Source organism: Euprymna scolopes, chromosome 1, assembly GCF_053919585.1.
Source record: "Euprymna scolopes isolate OS-2025 chromosome 1, ASM5391958v1, whole genome shotgun sequence".
In the NCBI taxonomy this organism is placed as follows: Eukaryota; Metazoa; Mollusca; class Cephalopoda; order Sepiida; family Sepiolidae; genus Euprymna; species Euprymna scolopes.
The window spans coordinates 171229720-171251659 of NC_136482.1; the positions used below are offsets into that span (position 1 = coordinate 171229720).

The window sequence follows — 21940 nt, forward strand, 5'->3', positions numbered from 1 at the left end:
ATCAGCCATGACTGGATAGAGGTCCTAAGTAATTCACAATTGTATTGTCCAGTTGTTCACACTGAGGATTGAATCTTCAGGAGAAGATCACTTTTACAACCATTCTACCCCTGTGAAGTAAATAAAGAGTTCCTCTGGAAATTCCGTCCAAATTCACAAGTCTGACAGAAACATTCCTGAAGGTCAGAGGTTACATCAATCAAAATTTGAAAATGACATTTAAACTGAGAACAATAGTCCAATGGATCGAAATAATACGCATAACCGAATGTGATTGAAGTTATTAAAAATTAATCAGATGTGACTTTTCCATTAAAACCACAAACAGCCGATGCAAGTGTAAACAAACACAGAAGAAACTTGATTTGATTTCATTTTTTTTTTTTTTTTGTATAGTGAACACACTAATCAGGTTTCCTTGGTGTATGCGTGGGTGGAATTCAATAAGATTAAATACACTGCTCTATGAACAAATTTATCTTTAGTTGCCCTTTCACAACTAAATACTTTCGTTTACTATCCAACTCACTCTAATGTTATGAATAAAATAAATTCAGGTGAAGTTTTGTTTAATTTTCTAATCCTCTAAGATTAGAACGAAATACAGAAATTCCACAAAACAATTATATTTAATAGTACTGTCCCCTGGCAAATATTACTCTCAATAATTCGGTCAACTGACAAATTCAAGTTTGAAAATCTCATCCTCAATATTAGTTACTAAACTTGAAACAACAACCCCATGAAATCATTACATTCACTTCAATCATTACCTGACAAACTTTGAAAATTGTCATTCAGAAATATCCAGTAAACTTATTGACAAAAAGTTTTTGTTTTTGCAATAATTTTTTTATGTTTATTGGTCCTTTCATACTTTCAAAAATGGTGACCGTCAAAGTTTTTCAAACTGACACCACATGATTGTAATTACTTTCATTTTAGTTTTATTTCGGGGGGAAAAAAAACAAAAAAAAAACAAACAACTTTTCTGCTAATGAATTTCATAAAAATTAAGTCCTAAATTTCATTTTTGTAATATAAAAAAACACCAAATTAAAGTGTAATATTTTTTAATAAAACAAATGTTAGTTTATTCCCCCCCCCGCCCCATACCAACAGGATTATCTGCTTAAAAACTTATATTTAGAAACGTGTATATGAAACATTTAACTTTATTTTTGTAACTTGGAGGAAAGTGTTGTATCTGTTCTGATAATACACTTCATCTTTTCTGTCAGCGGTAAATAAAGTTCTTGTAGACTAAGGCAATTTTTATTTCTGTCTCAAAACAAACTTATTTCATTAATAAATGCTAGTTATCTCTCTCAGATTAGACACTTCAAAACAAACATCCTATTTTAGGTGGGTTTCAAAATTTATTTTATTTAAAAATTTGGAAATTGTAAATTCTTGTAAGGAAGCATTTAAGTACTCATTAAACATTAATTTCTAACAGGTGAATAATATTTTCAATTTCAAGTTATTACACTTATTTAAAAAAAAAAAAGAAAAAAGAAAAAATACAAATTTTTATGATGTATGTACATGTCATGGAACCAAGATGTCATATTTAAAAAATCATGTAACTTGATCAAGTATTTTTTTTTAATAAGAAAATCGAGTACATACCTAAAAAATTATTTTTAAATAAGTGTAATTTTAAATATTCATCAAATTTTATGTTGAGACTTGAAAGTATAAAAATTTGAATTTTTTCAAGTGTTTTTTCTATTTTTTTTTATCGGCTTTTGTTTAAAAATAAAAAATAAATTAAGAAAAAGGACTATATTGTTCTATTAAACCCTTTGTTTCAATAATTTGACTTTTCTCATTTTATTAAAAAATAAAGACTGAAAATACATTTTTTCAATCAGCAAGGGCTTTTGGAAAATTGTCAGCAAAAAAAAAAAAAAAAAAAAAAAAAAAAAAAAAAAAAAAATCAGCAACAAAATAAACTTTATTATTAGTCACCACTGAAGAAAATTACTCTGAATGCAACCACGGAAATGACAAAAGAAGTGGTTATTTACTTCAGGTTTCTAAAATATTAACATTTTAATTAGAATATACTTTCTTTGCAATTTGTAATTAATATTTTACAAAACCTGCATTTTTCATGAAAATGCCATTTAATGTATAAATTCTTCCAATTGTGAATAAACATATATAATAAAAAAAATTAATGAAATTCAGATCATTATTTGATTTTTATTAATACATGTACATATGCACCTTACAAATAGTTATGCCAAAAAGAACATTGTTTTTAGGCATACATAATGTAAATACAATATTAGTTATCCATTATTTTCACATGCCAAAAAAGTTTTGAGAATCACTGAATTCAATCAAATTAATTACCTCAGTCTAGGAGGAATTCTCAAACAAGGAAAGGTTAGAGATAATGAAAAACATACTTTTAGCATTTAAAAATACTTATTCTAGACATATTGTTAACCGAGTCGAGGAATTCTCAATGAAAGATTAGAAACAACGAAAATCGAATAGTTTCTGCATTTTAAAATACTATTTAAAAGATATATTCTGTCTTTTTTGGAAACTAGGGACACTTAGTTTCCAAAAAAGAAAGAATAAATATTTTACATGGAAAACTTTGAGGCAAACAGTTTAATTTTTCATCATCAAGGAGGAAGGGTAATAAGAGACGAAAACAGGAATTACATTTTTTGTTCAAAGCTCTGAAAATGACGCACATAATCTCTACTATTATATAAAAGTCACTGTGTGTGTGTGTGTGTGTGTCTCTTCCTTCCTCATAGGTTCCCAAACGGCTGAGCTCATCTCTTGCAAATTTCACACACAGGTGATTTATATGTCTGGCAGAGTCTTAGATGTGTTTTGTACAGAAATTCATCTGATGAAAATCAAAAAAATTTGATCCTAAAAATAGGGTTTTTTTTTTGTTTTTTTTTAATAAATAAAAAGAATTTTTTGCAGGGAAATTTTTATACGTTATATCGGCAAGGGAATTAATAAAATCTTAGCAAGGGGAGGGGGCATTCGACTACAGATCGAACGATCCCTGTTCAAGCCCAGGTGTACCTCACCATTTTAGTTTGATTTTTTTCTTATTAAGGAGTTCAATTTACAATAAAAGAGGTACCATTTAAAAAAAAAAAAATCATTTCTCCATTTGTATATTTTAAAACTAAACATTAATCAGAAGTGACTTTTCCAGGGCATTCATCGTCAAGCCTAAATATCACGTGACATAATATTGTAAACAAACGCAGACAAAATTTTATGAATAACATTGTATTATTTTTTATCGTTTTCTGCAAAAAAGGTCAACCGGGCAAATTATTTCTTGTAATATATAATAATCAATAGAGTATTGATTCAATAATACATACGCAATCTGTATAAATTAAAATATCATGTTTAAACGTATTGTATGACCAGGCAATGCCGGGCATCCAGCCAGTTTATATTAAATGCTTCCAGTTCATATGTAAACGCAAATTGTTCTTGATGCATGTCCCATTTTTTTTTTTTAAATTACCTTGGTCTAGAAAAATTTCTCGCTCACAGAAACATTCCAGAAGTAATGGTTTTAACATTTTTCCAATAATTCTTCATGAATATTTAATCATTTATTTTTGTAGAGACCAATAACACGACCGTAGCTCCTTTTCGTGTAGTATGCACCATGGACAGATTCAGTTTGCTTTCTTCAAAGGAAGAAATTTTTAGGAGAAGATCAAATTTACAAGTGGTTTCCCAGTCACAAAGACTAGATAATTTTAATGTTAGTTTCGGCAGTCTCCTGCTGAGTGGTGTGACAACCCTCCCACATAGTGCTAGATATTCCCAAATGGTCACCCATGCAGTACTAAGCGGGCTCAATGCTGCCTACCTTTGGTGATTTAATAAGAACTAGAATGTCAACATTATGCCTTATAGTTACTACAAAGAAATTATGTAGGAGTCAAGTGCCGGGCAGTTTTATGGTAACCTTTCAACTTCAATTTAGAGAATAGTACCTAGTCTTAATTTTCTCCATGTTTTTGTAATATTTCTGCAGAGCATTTCCGACATGGTAGCCAGCTGCTCTCCATAGAAAACAATTCATGATGGAATGATTCCAGGAGGAAAATGTGACAGATTATAACCTTGTTAAATAAGCTTATTTGTGAGAAAAGTACTTAATATCAAGTAATGGATCTTTGCTAAGGAATGGCAGAAACCATTCAGTAAAGGTGAAACGTTTTAATGTAGAAAAAAAAAGAAAAAGAAAAACTTGGCAAATAATGCCAACAAAATTAGAATGACTTGTTTTCTTCTAATTAAAACAGAAAAACAACAACAACTAAGTTAATTTGGTTACCAAACAATAGACAAAGAAAAAGTCTAAAGTACTTTCTTTCAAATGAATAGATCAAATCTTTAAAAATGGGGAAAAAGTGCATTGAGTTTGTTAACCTATTTGGCACCCATGTTGATAAAAAGTCGATACATTCATATCTTGCCAAGGTTAACAAAATACTATGGGTTAAATTGACCTAGGACTGTTCTACTGACTTGTCAGTATACAAGGTTAAGTTATAGAATTTAGTTGGCTCAGTTTTTGTTTTATGGCATATAAACTTAATATCAAATTAAAATAATTTAAATGAGGGAACAATTCATATTATTTAGAATCTGGACTGCTGTTCTCATCTTGAGTGTTATTTTCAAGTTTCAGTTAGTGTAACCTAACCTTCAAGTATATCTTGTCAAACTCTGGAATCTTTCTGTCGAACTTAGGAAATCTGCATGGAATTTCGAACAGAAACCTTTAATCCACAGAGTAGTATGCTCTCGTTCTATTAACCATGATTGGGTAAAAGTTCTAAGTAATTTGCAATTGTATTTTGAGACCCGCAAGGACCCGTGGCATAGTGGATAGAGTACTTGGTAAAATTCAGTTGTAAAAATCATGGAGGTTAAAGGTTCAATCGTCAGTTTGGGCGACACTCAAAAATACAATTGCAAATTACTTGAAACTTCTATCTAGTTATGGTTGATGGAACGAGAACATGATACCCATGTGGATTAATTCATTTGTGCAGATTCCAGAGTTTGACAGGAAAACTCCAGAGTTCAAAGAGATAGATCTAGAGAAGGTTGGAGATTACATCAACCGAAACGTTGTGTAAATGACACTGAAGATGAGAACAGTAGTCCAAAAATTTTAAATATAAATAATCAATCCTCATCTCAAAAATGTAGAAACAAGAGAAAAATTTATTGAACATAGGTTGCTATCTTACTTGTAGCTAGATAGTGGTGTTTATTTCCACAATTGTATTACCAACTGAATTTGAATTCAATCCTACAGTTCAAGTATCCATTACACCACTTATAAACCCCATAGTTTTGTTGGTACTTCTTTTAATAGTGCCTATGCTGAGATTAAAAAAAAAAAAAAAAAATAGTTTGCAATAAAATAAAAAGGAGTTACCTTCAATGGAGCAGATTTGATGATTAGGTGTATAAGGGCTGGGCTGTAAGGTAACTGAGGCACCCGATCGTTCCTTGAGGTGAAATATGTTTTTGCCTTGACGGCCTATCAATCGGCCACATAATTCTGATGGAAAGTAGAATTCATACAATGTACTCGATTTGGTCTTCACAGCCATATTTTTATTGACCTCAGAAAATTTCTGAAAAGACAAAAAATGTTTTTGTCATTCAAAAAAGAGGAAAGGAAAGAGAAAAAAAAAATGGAGGCAGTTATTAGCTTGTTAAAAATAAGAGCGCATTTTCTGTCGGCCAGAATTTTTATAGATTTTATATTTTACATAGAAAATGTCATCTTAGGCAAACATGTATTCCAGGGTTATAAAGGAGATTAGATTTTATTCCGTTTATTTAAGGTTTGTCTTGATGACAAGTCAGAGTATATTTGCATTGTTTGACTGGATGACCAACCTCATGGACACAAGTTCAATCACTTTGACAACCACTTCAATCCTTAGCTATCACAGTGCTCTTCATAACATACAAGTATTTGTTACAGATGGCCCAAGTAATTTTTTTTTTTTTTAAATTTCTCCCGAACACTAGTTGAATCTAATACTAAAGCAATGACAAGAGTAGAGGAAAATGGTTTAAGATAGATTTAAATGACATTAGATAGAAAACCAATGAGTATTTGGAAGCCAGTGGTAGAGGGATCAACTATGGAAATTAATATGAAAAGGAACAAGTTAACAGTACTAGGATAGAAATTTGTGTGTGTGTGTGTGCACATACATACATACATATATATATATATACATATATATATATATATATATATATATATATATATATATATATGTATCTACTGATTTAGTAGTATTAGATTGGGCTAGTGTTCAAGAGAGCTGGAGAAACATGCAATACTAAGGCCCAAATAAGATGAAAACAGTTCAACATCTAAAATTCACAAAATTATTGTACATTTACACAATGAAATAGCTTTAAGAATCTCATCTCTTCTATCTATCGATCTTCTATCTATTCTATATAAATAAAATGAACTCATTTTTTCCCTTCCGACTTTGACTGTAATAGGATTAAAACTCATAACATTACATGCAAATGTAATGCGTACAAACTGTAGCAGATTATTTGAGATGTGCTATAGGCCTATTACCTCTACAGTTCCTCGACAATGGTACATTCCTATATTTTTTCCAGTGAGAGTCCACTGCCAAAATCGGTCAGATTCAATGACAGTTGCAACATCTTTTCTCTCTTAGATTCTCCCCCCCCCCAATTTACACTGCAGTGGATGACTTCACAAGGAATAATACGAGGAAACACCAGTTTGGAATCATACAAGGTTATTTATGCAGTTTTTGTTTTTTAAATCTTTTTTTCCCCTGATTTATGCTTTGTTTTTCCCATAATAAAATAAAAATAAATAAAAAGAAAACGTGATTATTAATATTTTCTTTTTGCTTTTTTTTTTTTAGTTAGTGTAAGACGCAATCTGCGGGATTAACCGCTTCTTACTTCCGGTTTTACCGACTAACCGTGAAATCTAATTATGACCTTTATTAGTGCTTTCAACTCAACATTTACTTATACTAAAATAATTCATTCTTTAACATTTATTATTACAACGCAACGATATCATGATTTCACTTGCATTACACTTAAATTAAAATTTTAAAAAATACATTCATTTAGAATTCACGTGAGGCGAGACTACTGAAACTAAACCAAAACAAACTTCACTGCGGAATTGATATTTGACCTAATTCACTTTTGGGCTAATTCATCATTTTTTTTTTTTTTTTTTTTTTTTTGTGCTACCGCCTCAATGATAAGAGTTAAAATTATTTCTAATCAGTTATTGTTGATAGACAAACAAAACCTGGATAGAATGTGACCTAATTGATGCAAACATTTTCATAAGCACTTAAGTTATTGAGAAAACAAAAGATATTGGAAAATGACCATACATTTGCAAAACATCTACCAATTTTCAAATTGTGTTACTGCTAACAAAACCAAGGTATAGAGACAGGCATAACTAATGGAGTTATATAATAGTCATACAGTAATAATCAAATAAAGTCATCCATTTTTTTTTTTTATTATTTCATTTCTTTTTAAATAATAACAGCAGCTGGAGAAAATATTTCTCTTCGTTACATTAATACATCTGATGCAATTCTAAATCTATAAATGATTAATTATCCCACTGCAGTGAGGTTTCTTTAACCAACTGTTTTGAATCGATGTCAGTAGAGCAGATATCAAAATGAGTTTAATGCGTTTGCATTTGGCAAATAAGTACTCAATATGCAAGTAATTATTTATATATATATATATATATATATATATATATATAAAAAAAAAAAAAAAAAAAAAAAAAAATTAAAACACTGGTTAACAATTTTTTACTTTTTGAATGTTGTTTAGATTTCTACAACTGATTTAGGGTATTTTTGCACTGCTGAATCAAGGAAATAGCATGTTTCTCTACACCAGGTCAGATTTTTGTGCTAATTTGAGGGAAAAAAAAAAAAAAAAAGTTGTGTAACAAAATCGATTACATTTTTTGTGGCATTATCAGCTGATTTTTGTCAACACATCATTTTAAATATGTTTTTCAGAGAAAAAAAAAAGGTTTTACTAACAACATGTATGGAATATTTGTTAGAAATATTGATTTACTGCAAACTGAATGGTGAGTATTAATAAAGGTAAGTACATGGAAATTGCATGTGGCTTCACCATTGCTCAAACTTCAGGGCTTGAACTTTCGTTTCTTTAAACTTCTGGAATGCTCAACAGCAGGGAGGTCCCTTTTCAGATTCTAACAGTAGTCAACTACCAAGATTGCGCCCCAACAACCCTAATACAGTGTCTCAATCTCTATCAGGTCTTGATGGAATCTCTCCTTCTGCTCGTCACTCATTGAACCCAAATTCTCAGTAAACTGGTCCATATATGAAAATAGGTAGTGCATCTTGACGCTCTTTTTATAACCCAGGTTTCTGAAAGCAGTCTGCATGTTGTTGACAAGTTTTGCGTAGTTTCTGATTATTATTGCTAAGAAAGTTCTTCATTACCAGAACAAATGCCTTCCATGCTTTCAGTGACACTCTGTTCATTGAGTTTCTGAACTCTGGATCTCTGATGAGTTGCCATATCTGACGACAAGCTTTCAACTTCTTCATAGTAAGTGAAGCACTCACCATCTTTTTCCAGAGCAAGTTAAACTGCTTGATTAAGCAGAGTTTGATGGGCAGCAGTGGGAAGAGTATTCTGTCTGTCCAGAGGATCATTGATCACATTCCTTTCTTTACAAGGCACCAATTCCTCACATACAGACCAGTCTTTATTGTATGCCGACCAATTTTTGTAAGATTTTAAGGTTTTATGACTTTGAACTGATCCTTTTTTTACATAATCAACCAGAACTATCAAACATGAATACTTCAGGTCATTAAAATAATCATTTCCAATCAAAAGATGGCATTTTTACTCCTGCTAACTCCTAAAATGCTGTCCACATGTGTACAAAAACGTAAAAAACAACTTGTAGCCATAACTCAAAAGCTTGACCTGATTGAGCAAAACCAATGTGATTTTTGGATTCAGCACATCAGATTCATCCTAAATCATCTGAAAAGACACAAACAAAATTGTTGATTATATATTTTTGAAATGAGGATTGATAATTATTTTTTGGTATTATCTGGACTATTATTCTCATCGTGTTTTTGTTTTTCACAACATTTCGGCCAATGTAACCTCTGACCATCTTAAGGTGTATTCACGCTGGATGTTATTGGGCCATTCCATGTCACATGTGTTGCAGTTTGGAATGATTTTCAGTGATAACATTTAAAATCGCCCTCAAAATCCTTTACTATTGTTTTTTTTTTTGCTTGTTTAGTCTTAAGGCATTACTCTTTCATCTAGCACATAAAAAAAAAAATCATACCTATGACCATTTTTTTTTATAGTCTTGTTTCTAGTGTCACATGCATTACATTCAGACAGGAAGAATATTTTAAACATTGTTAAACAATGTATAAACTGAATTGTGCATTTTTTTTTTTTTTTTTATAAAAATGCGTTCTAAATTTTTATGGATTCTTCAAATTATTACAATAATCTTTTAGTAAATTTTTATTCATTGAACCCGAGAATCAAGGTATTTGTTGTCACGTGTTACATCTTAGCATCACCCTTGCGAAATCTCATCGATTTCTAAAGTTCTGTGAAGTGGGGAAAATACTCAAATTTGGCACTCAATCAGAATAAAGTATTTTCTTAATCTTAGTTTTTGTTCTATGTGAATTGGTCATTTGGTCTGTACTGTACCGTCCCTTAAAGTTCAGGCTTTATAGTATAGACAATTTTCATTGAAAAGATAACATGCATAGGTTAGTGTAAAAACCTTTATTTTTTTCATGTATCTATCATAAAAATATTTCAAGTTTTTTTTTTTTTAAAACTGAATGCACACATAAGAAATTTGGAGTAGAAATTTTTTAGACAGCGTTCATTTTTCCAGCAGCAGCAAGCACCAATAATCCACGGTGACTTAGTAAAAAAAAAAAAAAAAAAAAAAAAAAAAAAAATCGATAAGGCCACCTTAGTTTTCCATACAGTTGATAAAGAAATTTATTTTCTCAACATTTGAATATTTTAACTTGTGATGAAAAGAAAAATTAAATATTTTAATTATTTTTTTTTTCTTCAATTTATTTTTAAGATTTAAATTTCATATCAACAAAGCTGAAAACTACTGGTTACCAAATGCTGCTGTTTGAAATTATCAGCAAATAAAACAATTTATTTCTTTTGTTATAAAATTTGAAATGAAATGATCAAGTACTTTTTCAAACAAAGCGCAGACTGTCATGTAAATTCATAACAAAATGTCCTTACAAAGTGGTTTACAGCAATGAATTACACATTTTAAGATGTTTATTTTTAATTATTCAGAAAACATTACAAGTTTGTGATTATAAAAATAAAATGTATATTGGCTATTGTATACCTTTGGAATGAAGTTTCTATCTTGATTTATTTTTGTACTAGAAAACTTCAACTTTATGATGTTCTAACATTTGAATGAAAAGTCATGTGTTTTGGTCAAATTTCATGGTTTATATATGTTCAATGTCTTATTTTAGTGTTGAATTTTTTTTAAATATTCAATTAGAACAAAAAAAAAAAAAAAATTGAATAGAAAGTTTATTTCCTAGTGAAGTTTTATCAATTATAGATACTGATATAGAAATATCAGTAATGAAGTATTCCAGAAAAGGCCAATGGTACTGGCCAGATAAAGCTAATATAATTGCATATCGGCCCGAGAATGTGATCGGAAAACCGAGTCCACCAGTTCCAGAAAGGAATGGTAGATATTGGAAGAAATCAGGATGTGCTTTATTATTTTCAACCTGAAATTTCTCAAATCTATTTTATAGCATTGTATGAATATGTTAGTTATATGTAAATCCATTAATTATTGTAGATTTTGAAATGATTTGGCATGTAACACGTGAAATCACGTGTGTAACACAAATTCAAGTGTTCTTTCAAGAAGAAAATAGATTTGTTTGCAGTAATATACTAGCTAATAACTAGAAAGGATTTTTTTTTTTTTAGGATTTTATTGAAGAATGAGAAAAAGAAATGTCGATTAAGCGTTATGCGTGTTACATGGACATAGGGTTAACTTTATGGAAATTTAATGTAAAAATGATTAACAGAAACTCAGGGCCTCAATTATTTTGAAATTTATATGTCCGAATCATGAAAAATATAATTAAACAATTGTTATTTATTAGTAAAAATGAATGCCTGAAAAATAGGCAATTCTTTTATTTTCTGACTTCAATAAATAGCCGATGTTTATAGCCTCGGCACAGATAACACAAGATCAGAATTAAAACTTAATTTTTTTTTGTTTATGGTGTTGTCTTTCAGAAAAAAATAAAAAACAATGCTAAAAAATATTGGATTTAAAATTCCGATTTTGGACGACTTTTCATGGAATGAGTCTATTCGTGAATAGTGATAAATGTTTTTTTTTTTTTTTTTGCTTTCCCAACAAACACAACCGTTAGAAATTCAAAACGCAAATAGCGCCAAGTCTATTTTTTTTCATAATAAATCTGGGTCCATTCTGTTTGATATAATGATTGTATATTTTTAAGATGAATTTTGAGATGAGGATTGATAATTATTTTTTGTATTTGGACTATTCTTCCCATCCTGATTGATTTATTTTTCATAATGTAATCACCAATGAATGTAACCACCATCTATCTTCAGGTGTATTCATGGTAGGATGTTTGTTTTGACGAACACAAAGAAATAAAGGTACATTTACTATGTGTATGTTTTAGTTTTCGAGAATACGTTCGCTGTTGTCATATATTGGAAAATAATTGTTAATAGTTAACTGAAATTGATGCTGTGCGAATTAATATTTTTCATTGCAACGCCATATTATAATGTTCTGAAGTGTTTGTTTGAGGTTTTGAATTTCTAATGGCTATGCTCGTTGAGAAAAAAAAAAAAAAATTTTCACTAATACACTTAAAGATGGTCGGAGGTTACATTGGCTGAAACATTGTGGCAAAACAACCCAGATGAGAATAATAATCCAAACAATTCAAATACAAAAAATAATTAACAAAATTGTTGTTGACCAGTGTAATATATATCCCCTAAACATGTTTTAAAATACTTCAAAGAAGCTGAAAATTGAGAAATATTAATGTCTAATACGTATTAAAATTAGACAAAAATTTAAAAGGTATCCAAATATTCAGAGGGGGGTTCCACTCCCTTTGCAGAAAACAAAAATAAAATTTAGACCTCATTTGGATCTCTTTTACTTAGCTAAATTCATAATTATTGGTTAAGCAAGAATGCAAAATGACTAATCTCAAAACATTTCTGAAATGGAGATGAATTTCCCTGAACACCCATCACCCCAACTAATTTCCAAACCTGCCACCTGCATATGAAAGTTAATATAAAATGATCCTCCCAATTCTGGGCCATTCTAGTTTAAGGCAGTTAATTAAAAAAAATTTAATCTATGAGAGAAATTGTTTTTTGTAAGTTAAAAAATTAAAATTACTTAGTCTACCACTAATCCTACATTTCAAAGGTAATTCTCCACTTCTCCCAAAAAACAAAAATTTAACTTCCCATGATTGAGAGATCATTTTACATTAAAAATTAAGACAAGCAATAACAAGGAAGAGAAAATTGAGCAAAAAAAAAAAAACTAAAGCTCTAGAGATTCGATAGACATCAGTCATTCATTTGTATGGGGATTCAGGTTCAAAATAAAAACATTACTTACTCGATAGGAACTAGTACCCCCCCCCCCCCCACCAATGCACAAAATATCTGCCATTACAAAAAACTTCCGACCCTTGAACATTAGAATGGCTCAGAAATGTGGGATTCATATTACGTTAAATTGATATGGTAAACTGAATCCCCACTTTAAATTCTAACTTCATTTTCTTTCAATCAAGTTTTTCAAAATGTTCCTACATTTATCGCCTTAAACAAATAATCTTATGAGGAGGTGGAGAGCGAGGGACAAATTTATTATAAACCTTTTCCTTTTTTAAATTCTGTTAAAATTAGATTTTTGTGGAAAAAAAATGGTATTTAATAAAAGTTTAAAACTTATAAATATATGCTTGGTAAGGAAAAAAGAAAATGGCTTTTAGCAAGAGAATAACCCCAATTGTATAGATGGGTGAAAGGCAGGAAATCATTCTTACATTAAACAAAGCCCCCCCCCCCCACACACACACACATACATACCACGATGAAGAGATTGAAATAAGATGTGAACCAAAGAGGGAGAAAGTGATGAAAAAATAAAATTGAGTCAAATGACAAAACAAAACTAATGATTCAACAAGAAGTCAGTATGAAGAGGGGGTAAATTCAATGAAAGGGCAAAATTATGCTTTTCCTGTATTGCTAAAGAGCGGAAACCTCATCTCCAGTTAATTAGTTTAGGGGTAAACCTGTATATACAGACGTGTAACTGTATATAAAGATACAAAATATAATCATTTATTTTCTAAATCTTTATTTTATAGTTAGGGAAGATAAATCTTTTTCACTGAAAGTTACCAATGGTAACATATCTATATATAGTGTGATAATTATAAACTTCATTAGTTGATACTTTGAGTTTCATTATTACTGTACAGGTATAATTTAAATTTATTAAGAATCAAACCCAACACCAATGCAAATAAAGTGTTTTTCTTAACATAAATAGTGCCCAACTAGCTGGATTGAAAATAGTATCTATTTGTACTCTAGCAAAAGATGAGATCATCAGAAAAATATGGGTGGGGTACTCTGAAGAAAGAATCTACAGGCAAGTATTGTTCCTCCTCTCCTGGAACAGCTGAATTTAGTAGTATCAACGGATACAAAATTATGATGAGGAAAATGAAAATAAGACACGCAAGTACATCAGTACTGCTGTTCCTGCTTCTTTTAAAACAAGGAGGCAGTTTTTGAAAATTGTGATATGCCATTAACTGCTTGCACACAACAGAGCAATGTGTGTGCGTTTCATTTTTCTTTTTAGTGTGTTAGCAAGTGTATTCTTTCCCTTCACTTCCCGGAGTTATTTTCAGCTTTTCTAATTATCAGGTGGGAGGAGGAGGAGGAGATGAGTATTCTGGATTAGAACAAGACAGTCACTATCTCTAAACTCTTTAGTATATTAATTTAATAATTAAGGAAAAATTTTAATTTCAACATCAGGAAAATATTACATGCAATGTTGAAATAATCATCATTTCACTTTAAATTCATAATTAAAAACTTATCTTCAGATACTAGTAACTTGAATAAAAATGTTTAAATAAAAAAAAAAACAAAACAAAAAAAAAACAAAGGAAAAAAAAAAAAAAATCGAAAATTTTCAGAGATAAACTTTGTAATTCACATTGTCAGAAAACAGGATCGATATAAAATATAAAATATTGGTGCTTCTGTATTTACCGACCCGTGATTTCCAAAGTTTCTTGGACTTGCTCAGCAGCAGACTGAAATAACCAGAAAAGGTCAGCCAAGCATTCCTCAATTTTGAACAAACACGCTATGTTTTTAGCTTATGCAAATCTATGAAGGCTACTTTTTTTTTTTTTATAAATTGGAAGAAATAAAAAATTAACTTTAAATCATGCAGGTTAGGATTGGGTGAGACATGTTTGTAATTTTATTTGTTTTTCCATGTTTTTCTTATGATTATCATAATTTTCTCGTGACGGTTTAACATTTTGCGATCAGCAACTTCCAGTTATTTTTATCAGCGGTCAAGCATACCTGAGAAACTTTGTGGGTCGGTAAATGTAGAAGTACCAAAATACTTTGTATACAAAGAAACAATTCAGATTTCTATGTAGAAAGATAATGAAAAGAAAGAAAAACATGGACATTTTAAGGAATGTTTGGTCAAGAACAATCAATGATAATATTGAGTGAGACCCCACGCATGCTCATTTAAAAGCAAAGGAGTTCACATCTCTATAGAACTTAGTTTTAAATATATAATATGGGACAACCATTGTAAGTTTAATATACATTAAAAAAATTCTATTTAACTGTACTAAGAAAAATATGATTAGCAATCAATTTTGATTGAAACTTGTCAAGTATCAATTCCTGTTCATATTGACAGATACAAAATTAAGACAATAGGAAGAAAAATGGAATTAAAATGCACTATATGAAAGCAAAAAAGATTAAAAACTGATCAATACAAGTGTAATTAGAGTAATCTTTATAGAGATTTACAAAAAAAGACATCCTTTTTATGTTACTTCCAGGTTTTATTTAATACATTTGCAGACACAAAGTGTCATTTCTTTGCTCAATTCCACTGATGGCTCAATATTATTAGACTGGGATAGTCTTCAAGAGTGAGAAGAAAAAAAAATTATTTAGTCCAACCATAATTGTAGAGACTTTATTTTTAGACAGTTTATAGTAATCTTTTATGCATTAGATTTTTTGCAATATTTCAATTAATATATAAAAATTAAATACACTAAAGAGTATTTATTTAAATGTATTTGTTTTTTGCAATAAATTCTCCAAAGATTAAATTCCTAAAATTAAATTTGTGGTAGTTAAAAAGTAGATTTTAGAAGTTTCATATAACATTGAACTAAAAATAAAATATTTAAATCACTTTATACTATATACACTTAAATATTTTAAAAAATGTTTTATATTCATTCTACTAAAAAATTGATTATAATTTGTTTAAGCTTTAAAAAAAAAAAAAAAAAAAAAAAAACTATAATTAACTACAGAATTGTATACTCTTTGGTGGACATATTTAAAATCTAAATCATTTAAAAAAATTATACAGTTCCTCAATTACAAATGTTTATAAAATAAAGCTATATTTGGATCAACTGACTTGATGGGTAGATGTAATCTTGTAGACAGATCACATGTCGATCATCTGGAGTGGGAAATCTGAACCTGAACAGATAGTGTCTTCCTACCCAAATACTTTTTTGGATAGGATGTTAGAAGATGTGACAAATCATGTCCTATGTTCAAATGACTAGTCCAATTGAACCATAAACTTGTTTTATGGCCCAGTTCAACATAGGTAATAAGTAGGGGTAGGACAACAGCATATTCTTTTTATTGTTTTGATTTGGAAATTACTATGAAATGCAGAGAAGTGAAATTTGGTACACTGGAAGAGCAAAACAAGGTGCCTTAGTTCTGATTTTTGTAGAATTTGAACAATATTTTGAAAATTACGCTAATTTTTCTATTTCCTGGTAATTTTAAGTGTGTATTACTTTATTGTACGTCTCCCAAAATGCCTAAAAAGGGTCGATTGATAGCTAGTGAAAAGGAATGTGTTGTTGCAAGCCTTGGAGAAGATTTGTCTCTCATAAATCTAGCCAAGGAGCTTGGAAGAGATCGAAGAACATTGTCTTCATTCGTTGAAAATCCAAACATCAAACCAAGGAAGGAGCAAAAGACAAGAAAGTCAGTTTCTGCTCGTGTTGTTAGAAAAATTTGCTGTCAACTTATCAAGCAGATGGGCAGCAACAGTGCTGCTATATTTGGCAAGGCTGGAATATCTTCCCTATCCAGAAAGACATGCTGCAAAGTCATAAATGAAATTGCAAGAAACATTAAGCTCATAGCAAAACCTGTTCTAAACCAAACTCATAAGGAAAAACTGGCTTGGGCTCAGAAATACATGAAAACCAGCTTTGAAAATGTTCTTTTCACTGATGTGGCCAGAGCAACCCTTGATGGACCAGATGGGTGGGCCAAGTTTGGAGTTCTCTTGGATTCACTACCGCTCAGCGATTCCGTCGTCAACAGGGAGGTGGACATGTCATGTTTTGAGCTGGAATAAACTGCGATGAACTGATTGGACCATTTCGAGTGCCAGATAGTGTCAAACTAACAAGCTAGTCTTATATTTTATTTTTAAATGAGCATTTGTTACCATAGATTGATGACCTTCCATTGTCGCGTCAGCACAAATTGATTTTTATGCACGACAATGTACCATCCCACTCAGCTAAGGCTATGACATCCGACCTTAAGTCAGGAGAAAATTTGATGACATGGCCACCTTGTTCTCCAGATATAAACCCAATTAAGCAGCTCTGGTCAATAATAAAGATGAAAGTTTATGAAGGAGCTTTTCAATTTTTGAAGGATGAACTTTGGAAGAAGGAAGCATCACATCTCAAATCCACTGATTGACATCAGTTAACAAGAGGCTATTCAAAGTGATTTTGAAGTTATGTTGATAAATAAATATTTCCTTAAACAAAATAATATGAAATTTGTTCTTGTTTTTGGTTAATATTGTTACTGGATAGGTTCTTTATTTCATATAAATAGAAATATGAAGTTAGAATATTGTTTTATTACTGAAAATATATATTTTTTTAGATACTTGCAATAAAGTGATACACACTTAAAATTACAAGAAAATAGAAAAATTAGCATGATTTTCAAAATATTCGTTCAAATTCCACAAAAATCAGGGAAACGAGACACAAGTGCCTGTACTGCATGTGAGATGACACCACAAAAAATAGTGAAGAAATGATGAATGTGAGAAGTGTGAAGGGCAAATCTTGTCTTCACATTTTCGCCAAGTTTCAGAAAAATCTAATGGATGGGACAAAAGTTATGGGGTAAAAAGTGTCATTTTTTACAATTTGGGGGCATTTGTGACCCCTTTTGAGCTCCTAGAAATGCAGAATTCGTAGCTTCTGGTGGGGCCTCTCGATGCCATATTAGTGGGTAATTGTTACGGCTTTACCTTTTTGTTACATAAGGCCTGTCCCCTTTTCATGCAAGTATAAAAATAGAGAGATTTAGGTAAAATGAAAATGAAATAGCATAGACGAAATTCGAACCTCGTAATTTAGGTTTAGAAATAGATTACGTGAGAATTAGAAAATGGAATGTAAAACAGCTTAGAGATAAAATAGTTTCAAGAAAAGAATGTGCACTGTCAATTTTGTTATGAAAATTCAATTGAAAGAATGCAGCTACAAGATAATTTAATAAACAGGTTTTTAACATATTGGAAATATAGGTTACTGAGTATAGGTTAAAATTCCTTTTGTAAAAAAAGGAAAAGTTTTGGACACGTATGTCCAAAACACGTGTGTATGACATCATGGAAAATAGAAAGTTCTAGAGATAGTTAGAAAACTTGGGAGTTAAGCAGACAGAAGAGGGAGAAAGAGTCAGAGAGAGTCTGAGGATTCGAACGTCTAGAAGCGAGACGGTCACTTGTGAAACTTAGAATGAAGCTTTGAATTCTTGATGATGAAAACCACGGCCAGTCGTGAGAAGAAATAAACCCATCATGCGTTTTTATAAAACGTCGTCTTTGTGTTGTGATTCTGCCAAAAAGGTAAAGTGAAAATTGTATTATATGTCTGTATATCTGTGTTATAAAATGTCATTACATACACGTCTCGACATCTCATCTACAACGTGAACTCTACATCTTATATCTACACTAAGACTGTCTGAACACTATCTCCTCACTCTAAGAGCTTCTACACTTCTAAGTACGAACATTTTACTATATATGAATAGTCAGAACACGAACAATCTCCCTTACAACATCTCCCTCTCCGAGTCTTTCAACATCCCTCCTAATAATACATCTCTCACTAAGACTCACTATTAAAAAGTCCTAACAACAAAACGAACAATAACAATACTAATGAAACCCCTATATAACATTTTCATGTGCTACAAAGAAAAAAAAATTCTCCATTTCTATTTCTCTTACTTTCCCTCCCTGCCCTGGTTCAGGCATATCTGCTGACCTAGTCCACAAATCCCAAAACACCATCATGAAAAGTCTCAATAAAAAACACGATTAAACCCGGATCTCCAACTTCTAACGTAAATCGCCACTACCAGGTCTCCTTCTCTAACATCAGGGGTCTACGTTCTAGCCTTCCAGAGGTTGAAACCCAATTACAGGAGACTAAACCAGACCTTTTATTTTTAAGTGAAACTGGCATTGGACAGACTATTTCCCTAGAGGAGTTCGTAATTAAAGGATACTCTAATTTAACTTCCAAATCTAACCCCCAAGATCGCCATGGGCATGGAATATGTGCCTATATAAAAGATGGCTTTCCATGTGGTAGGGACATCTTCAGAGAAGAACCTAACTTACCCCATATGTGCTTCCGGGTTGCACTTGCTCAAACTACTACATTTATATTTGCTCTTTATCGTCCCCACGTCCGCGGAGTTATTATCTTTAAAAGCATATCTGAGAAAATTGACCACACCCTATCTGCTTATCCTTCAGCTAATATTCATGTCTGTGGAGACTTCATTGTTCACAATGTAGAATCGTTAACTCACTCAAAGACCGATGATGAGGGGGAGGTTCTTCATTGCTTATGACCTCACTCAGATTGTTCACGAATCCACCCGTGTTCCCGATACTGATGGCCAGTATGCAAGTCTCCTAGATCTCTTTCTCACAACTTGCCCTGAACTGTGTTCAGCTTCAGTTCTGTCTTCACTTGGATCTTCTGACCACTCAGTTGTATCAGTTAAGATAAAAATGAAATGTAATAAGTCCCCAGATGTACCTCTCCATCGTACAGTACATCAATACTCTATGGCTGACTGGGATAGCTTCCGCACAGTTATATTAGATCTACCTCTGCGTTCTATGTTTAAAAAGGAAGTGTCCGCTATAGTATCAGAGCTGACAGAATGGTTAATTGTAGGTATAGACAGTTTCATACCCTTGAAAAAATTCCAGCAAAAACCTAACAGCCAGCCGTGGTTCTCTCCGGAATGTGCTGCTGCCATTGCGCATAGAAATCACTTTTTCCATTGCTTCCAACGTAATAGATGTACTGAGACTAAGGCCGCTTTCAGAACTGCCAGCAACCACTGTAAAAAAGTAATAACGAACGCAAGAGAGTTGTATGCTCAGTTCGTCAAGTCCAAAATAGCTGAGCAACGGCTTGGTTCCCACCAGTTTTGGCAAATAAACAAAATTCTGAACGGAAGCGTGTGGTATATCCCAAGTCTCATAAATGGACCTGAGGTAATCTCGTCAGCATCAGACAAAGCCAAACACTTTGCCAAGAACTTTGCAGCTAATTCTAACCTTTGCGACCAAGACTGCCAACCTTCAATATTTCCTTCTGTATCAGAAAACATGCTATGTGATATACAAATATCTGTATGTGATGTTGCCAAGCTAATCAAAAACCTTGATTCCAGTAAAGCAACCGGCCCTGACGGTATTCCAATTATAGTACTCAAAAGACTTCAACCAGAACTTGCGCCCATCCTTACAAAACTGTTTAAACGTTGTCTTAAGGAGAATTGTTTCCCATCACCCTGGAAAATCTCATCAGTATGCCCTGTATTTTAAGAATTCAGGCGATCGTTCATCCCCCTCTCAGTACAGGCCAATAAGTCTCCTGTGCGTCATAAGTTGCTGGAATCTGTTAAATAGAGAAGTGATCATCCATCTCAGCAAAAATAACCTTCTTAGTGACACTCAATATGGTTTCTGTGCTGCTAGATCTACAGCAGATGTGCTTACAGTTATATCTCATAGGATTAGTGAATCTCTCGATGGAGGCAACCTTTCTAGGGCAATTGACCTATCAAAGGCCTTTGATAGAGTATGGCATAAAGGTTTACTTCACAAGATCTCCAGCTACAGTATAGCTGGAAATGTCTTCTCAATTATTAAATCATTTCTCTCTGATAGGTTCATAAGAGTAGTGGTTAATGAGCAGAAATCAGAAGCTCTTAGTATTAATGCTGGAGTCCCTCAGGGGGTTCATCCTGGGCCCAACTCTCTTCCTGATCTATATTAATGATCTTCCAAATCACATCCTTACATCATTTGTAGACATCTATGTTGATGACACTACTATCTATGGTAGCACATCTAAGACCGTAAACGACCAAGTTCTCTCCGATTCTCTCTCCTCTGATCTTGAGCAAGTGGTACAATGGGGAAAGAGGTGGCTGGTTACTTTTAATGCATCTAAAACCAAGCTTTTATCTTTGCATCATCAATGCTCTGATCCTCATCTGGCATCAATTGAAATGAATGGCTCTCGTCTTGAGGAGGCCTCATGTTTTGACAAGCTTCTGGGCTTGACCTGATCTTAAATGGAGCACGTACATTAAATCTGTTGCCAAGGCCGCTGGAAAAATGGTGGGATCCCTCTATCGATCTAGTAGATATCTCACTGCTGATACAATTCTCTATCTATATAAGAGCCAGGTACGTCCAAGGATGGAGTACTGTTGTCACATCTGGGCAGGAGCTGCTAGAAAGGACTTATCTTGCCTTGATAGAGTTCAAAATAGACTTCGTAGCCTTGTAGGGGATGTCCTTTTCTCTTCCCTGCAACCTCTTTCTCACAGAAGAGATGTTGCAAGTTTGTCTCTATTTTATCATTATTTTCATGGCAAGTGCTCGGCTGAGCTCCATTCTATGCCCCCTCCCACCAAACTTTCACAAGAAACACCCGTCCAGCAGAAAACACTATCACTAATTTCCCCCACTCTTTATCTGTGCCTAAACCTAAACAGATTCCATGAGCAAAGCTTCTTTCTTAGAACTGCACACCTATGAAATTGTCTTGTTTTTCTGCTTTCCAGCTGACTACAATATGGTTGTCTTCCAGTCTAACGTAAACAAGTTTTTGATGAGCCGTTCCATACAAGTTAACAAATTTACCGAATCTCCATTACTAACGGTTACTATATTGTCCAATTTCTACTGTACACTCTAACCCTTATCCTCGAGTGGCCTCTTGGCCTTGATAAGTGGTGATGCCTATGTAAAAAAAAAGAAAGAAAAATCCCAGTGAAAAATAGACAAACGATG

General features: G+C 32.1%; 1 protein-coding gene across 5 annotated transcripts in view; it reads right to left on the bottom strand.

The window, feature by feature from the left end:
* The window catches only part of LOC145277495 (uncharacterized), a 105377-nt gene that overhangs the window by 35848 nt on the left and 47589 nt on the right, over positions 1–21940 (bottom strand). For all 5 annotated transcript variants that reach the window (XM_080128897.1, XM_080128888.1, XM_080128906.1 and 2 more), the window contains exon 3: positions 5468–5669. In XM_080128897.1, coding sequence (XP_079985023.1) covers positions 5468–5669 — 202 coding nt within the window. The remainder of the gene's footprint in view (positions 1–5467; positions 5670–21940) is intronic.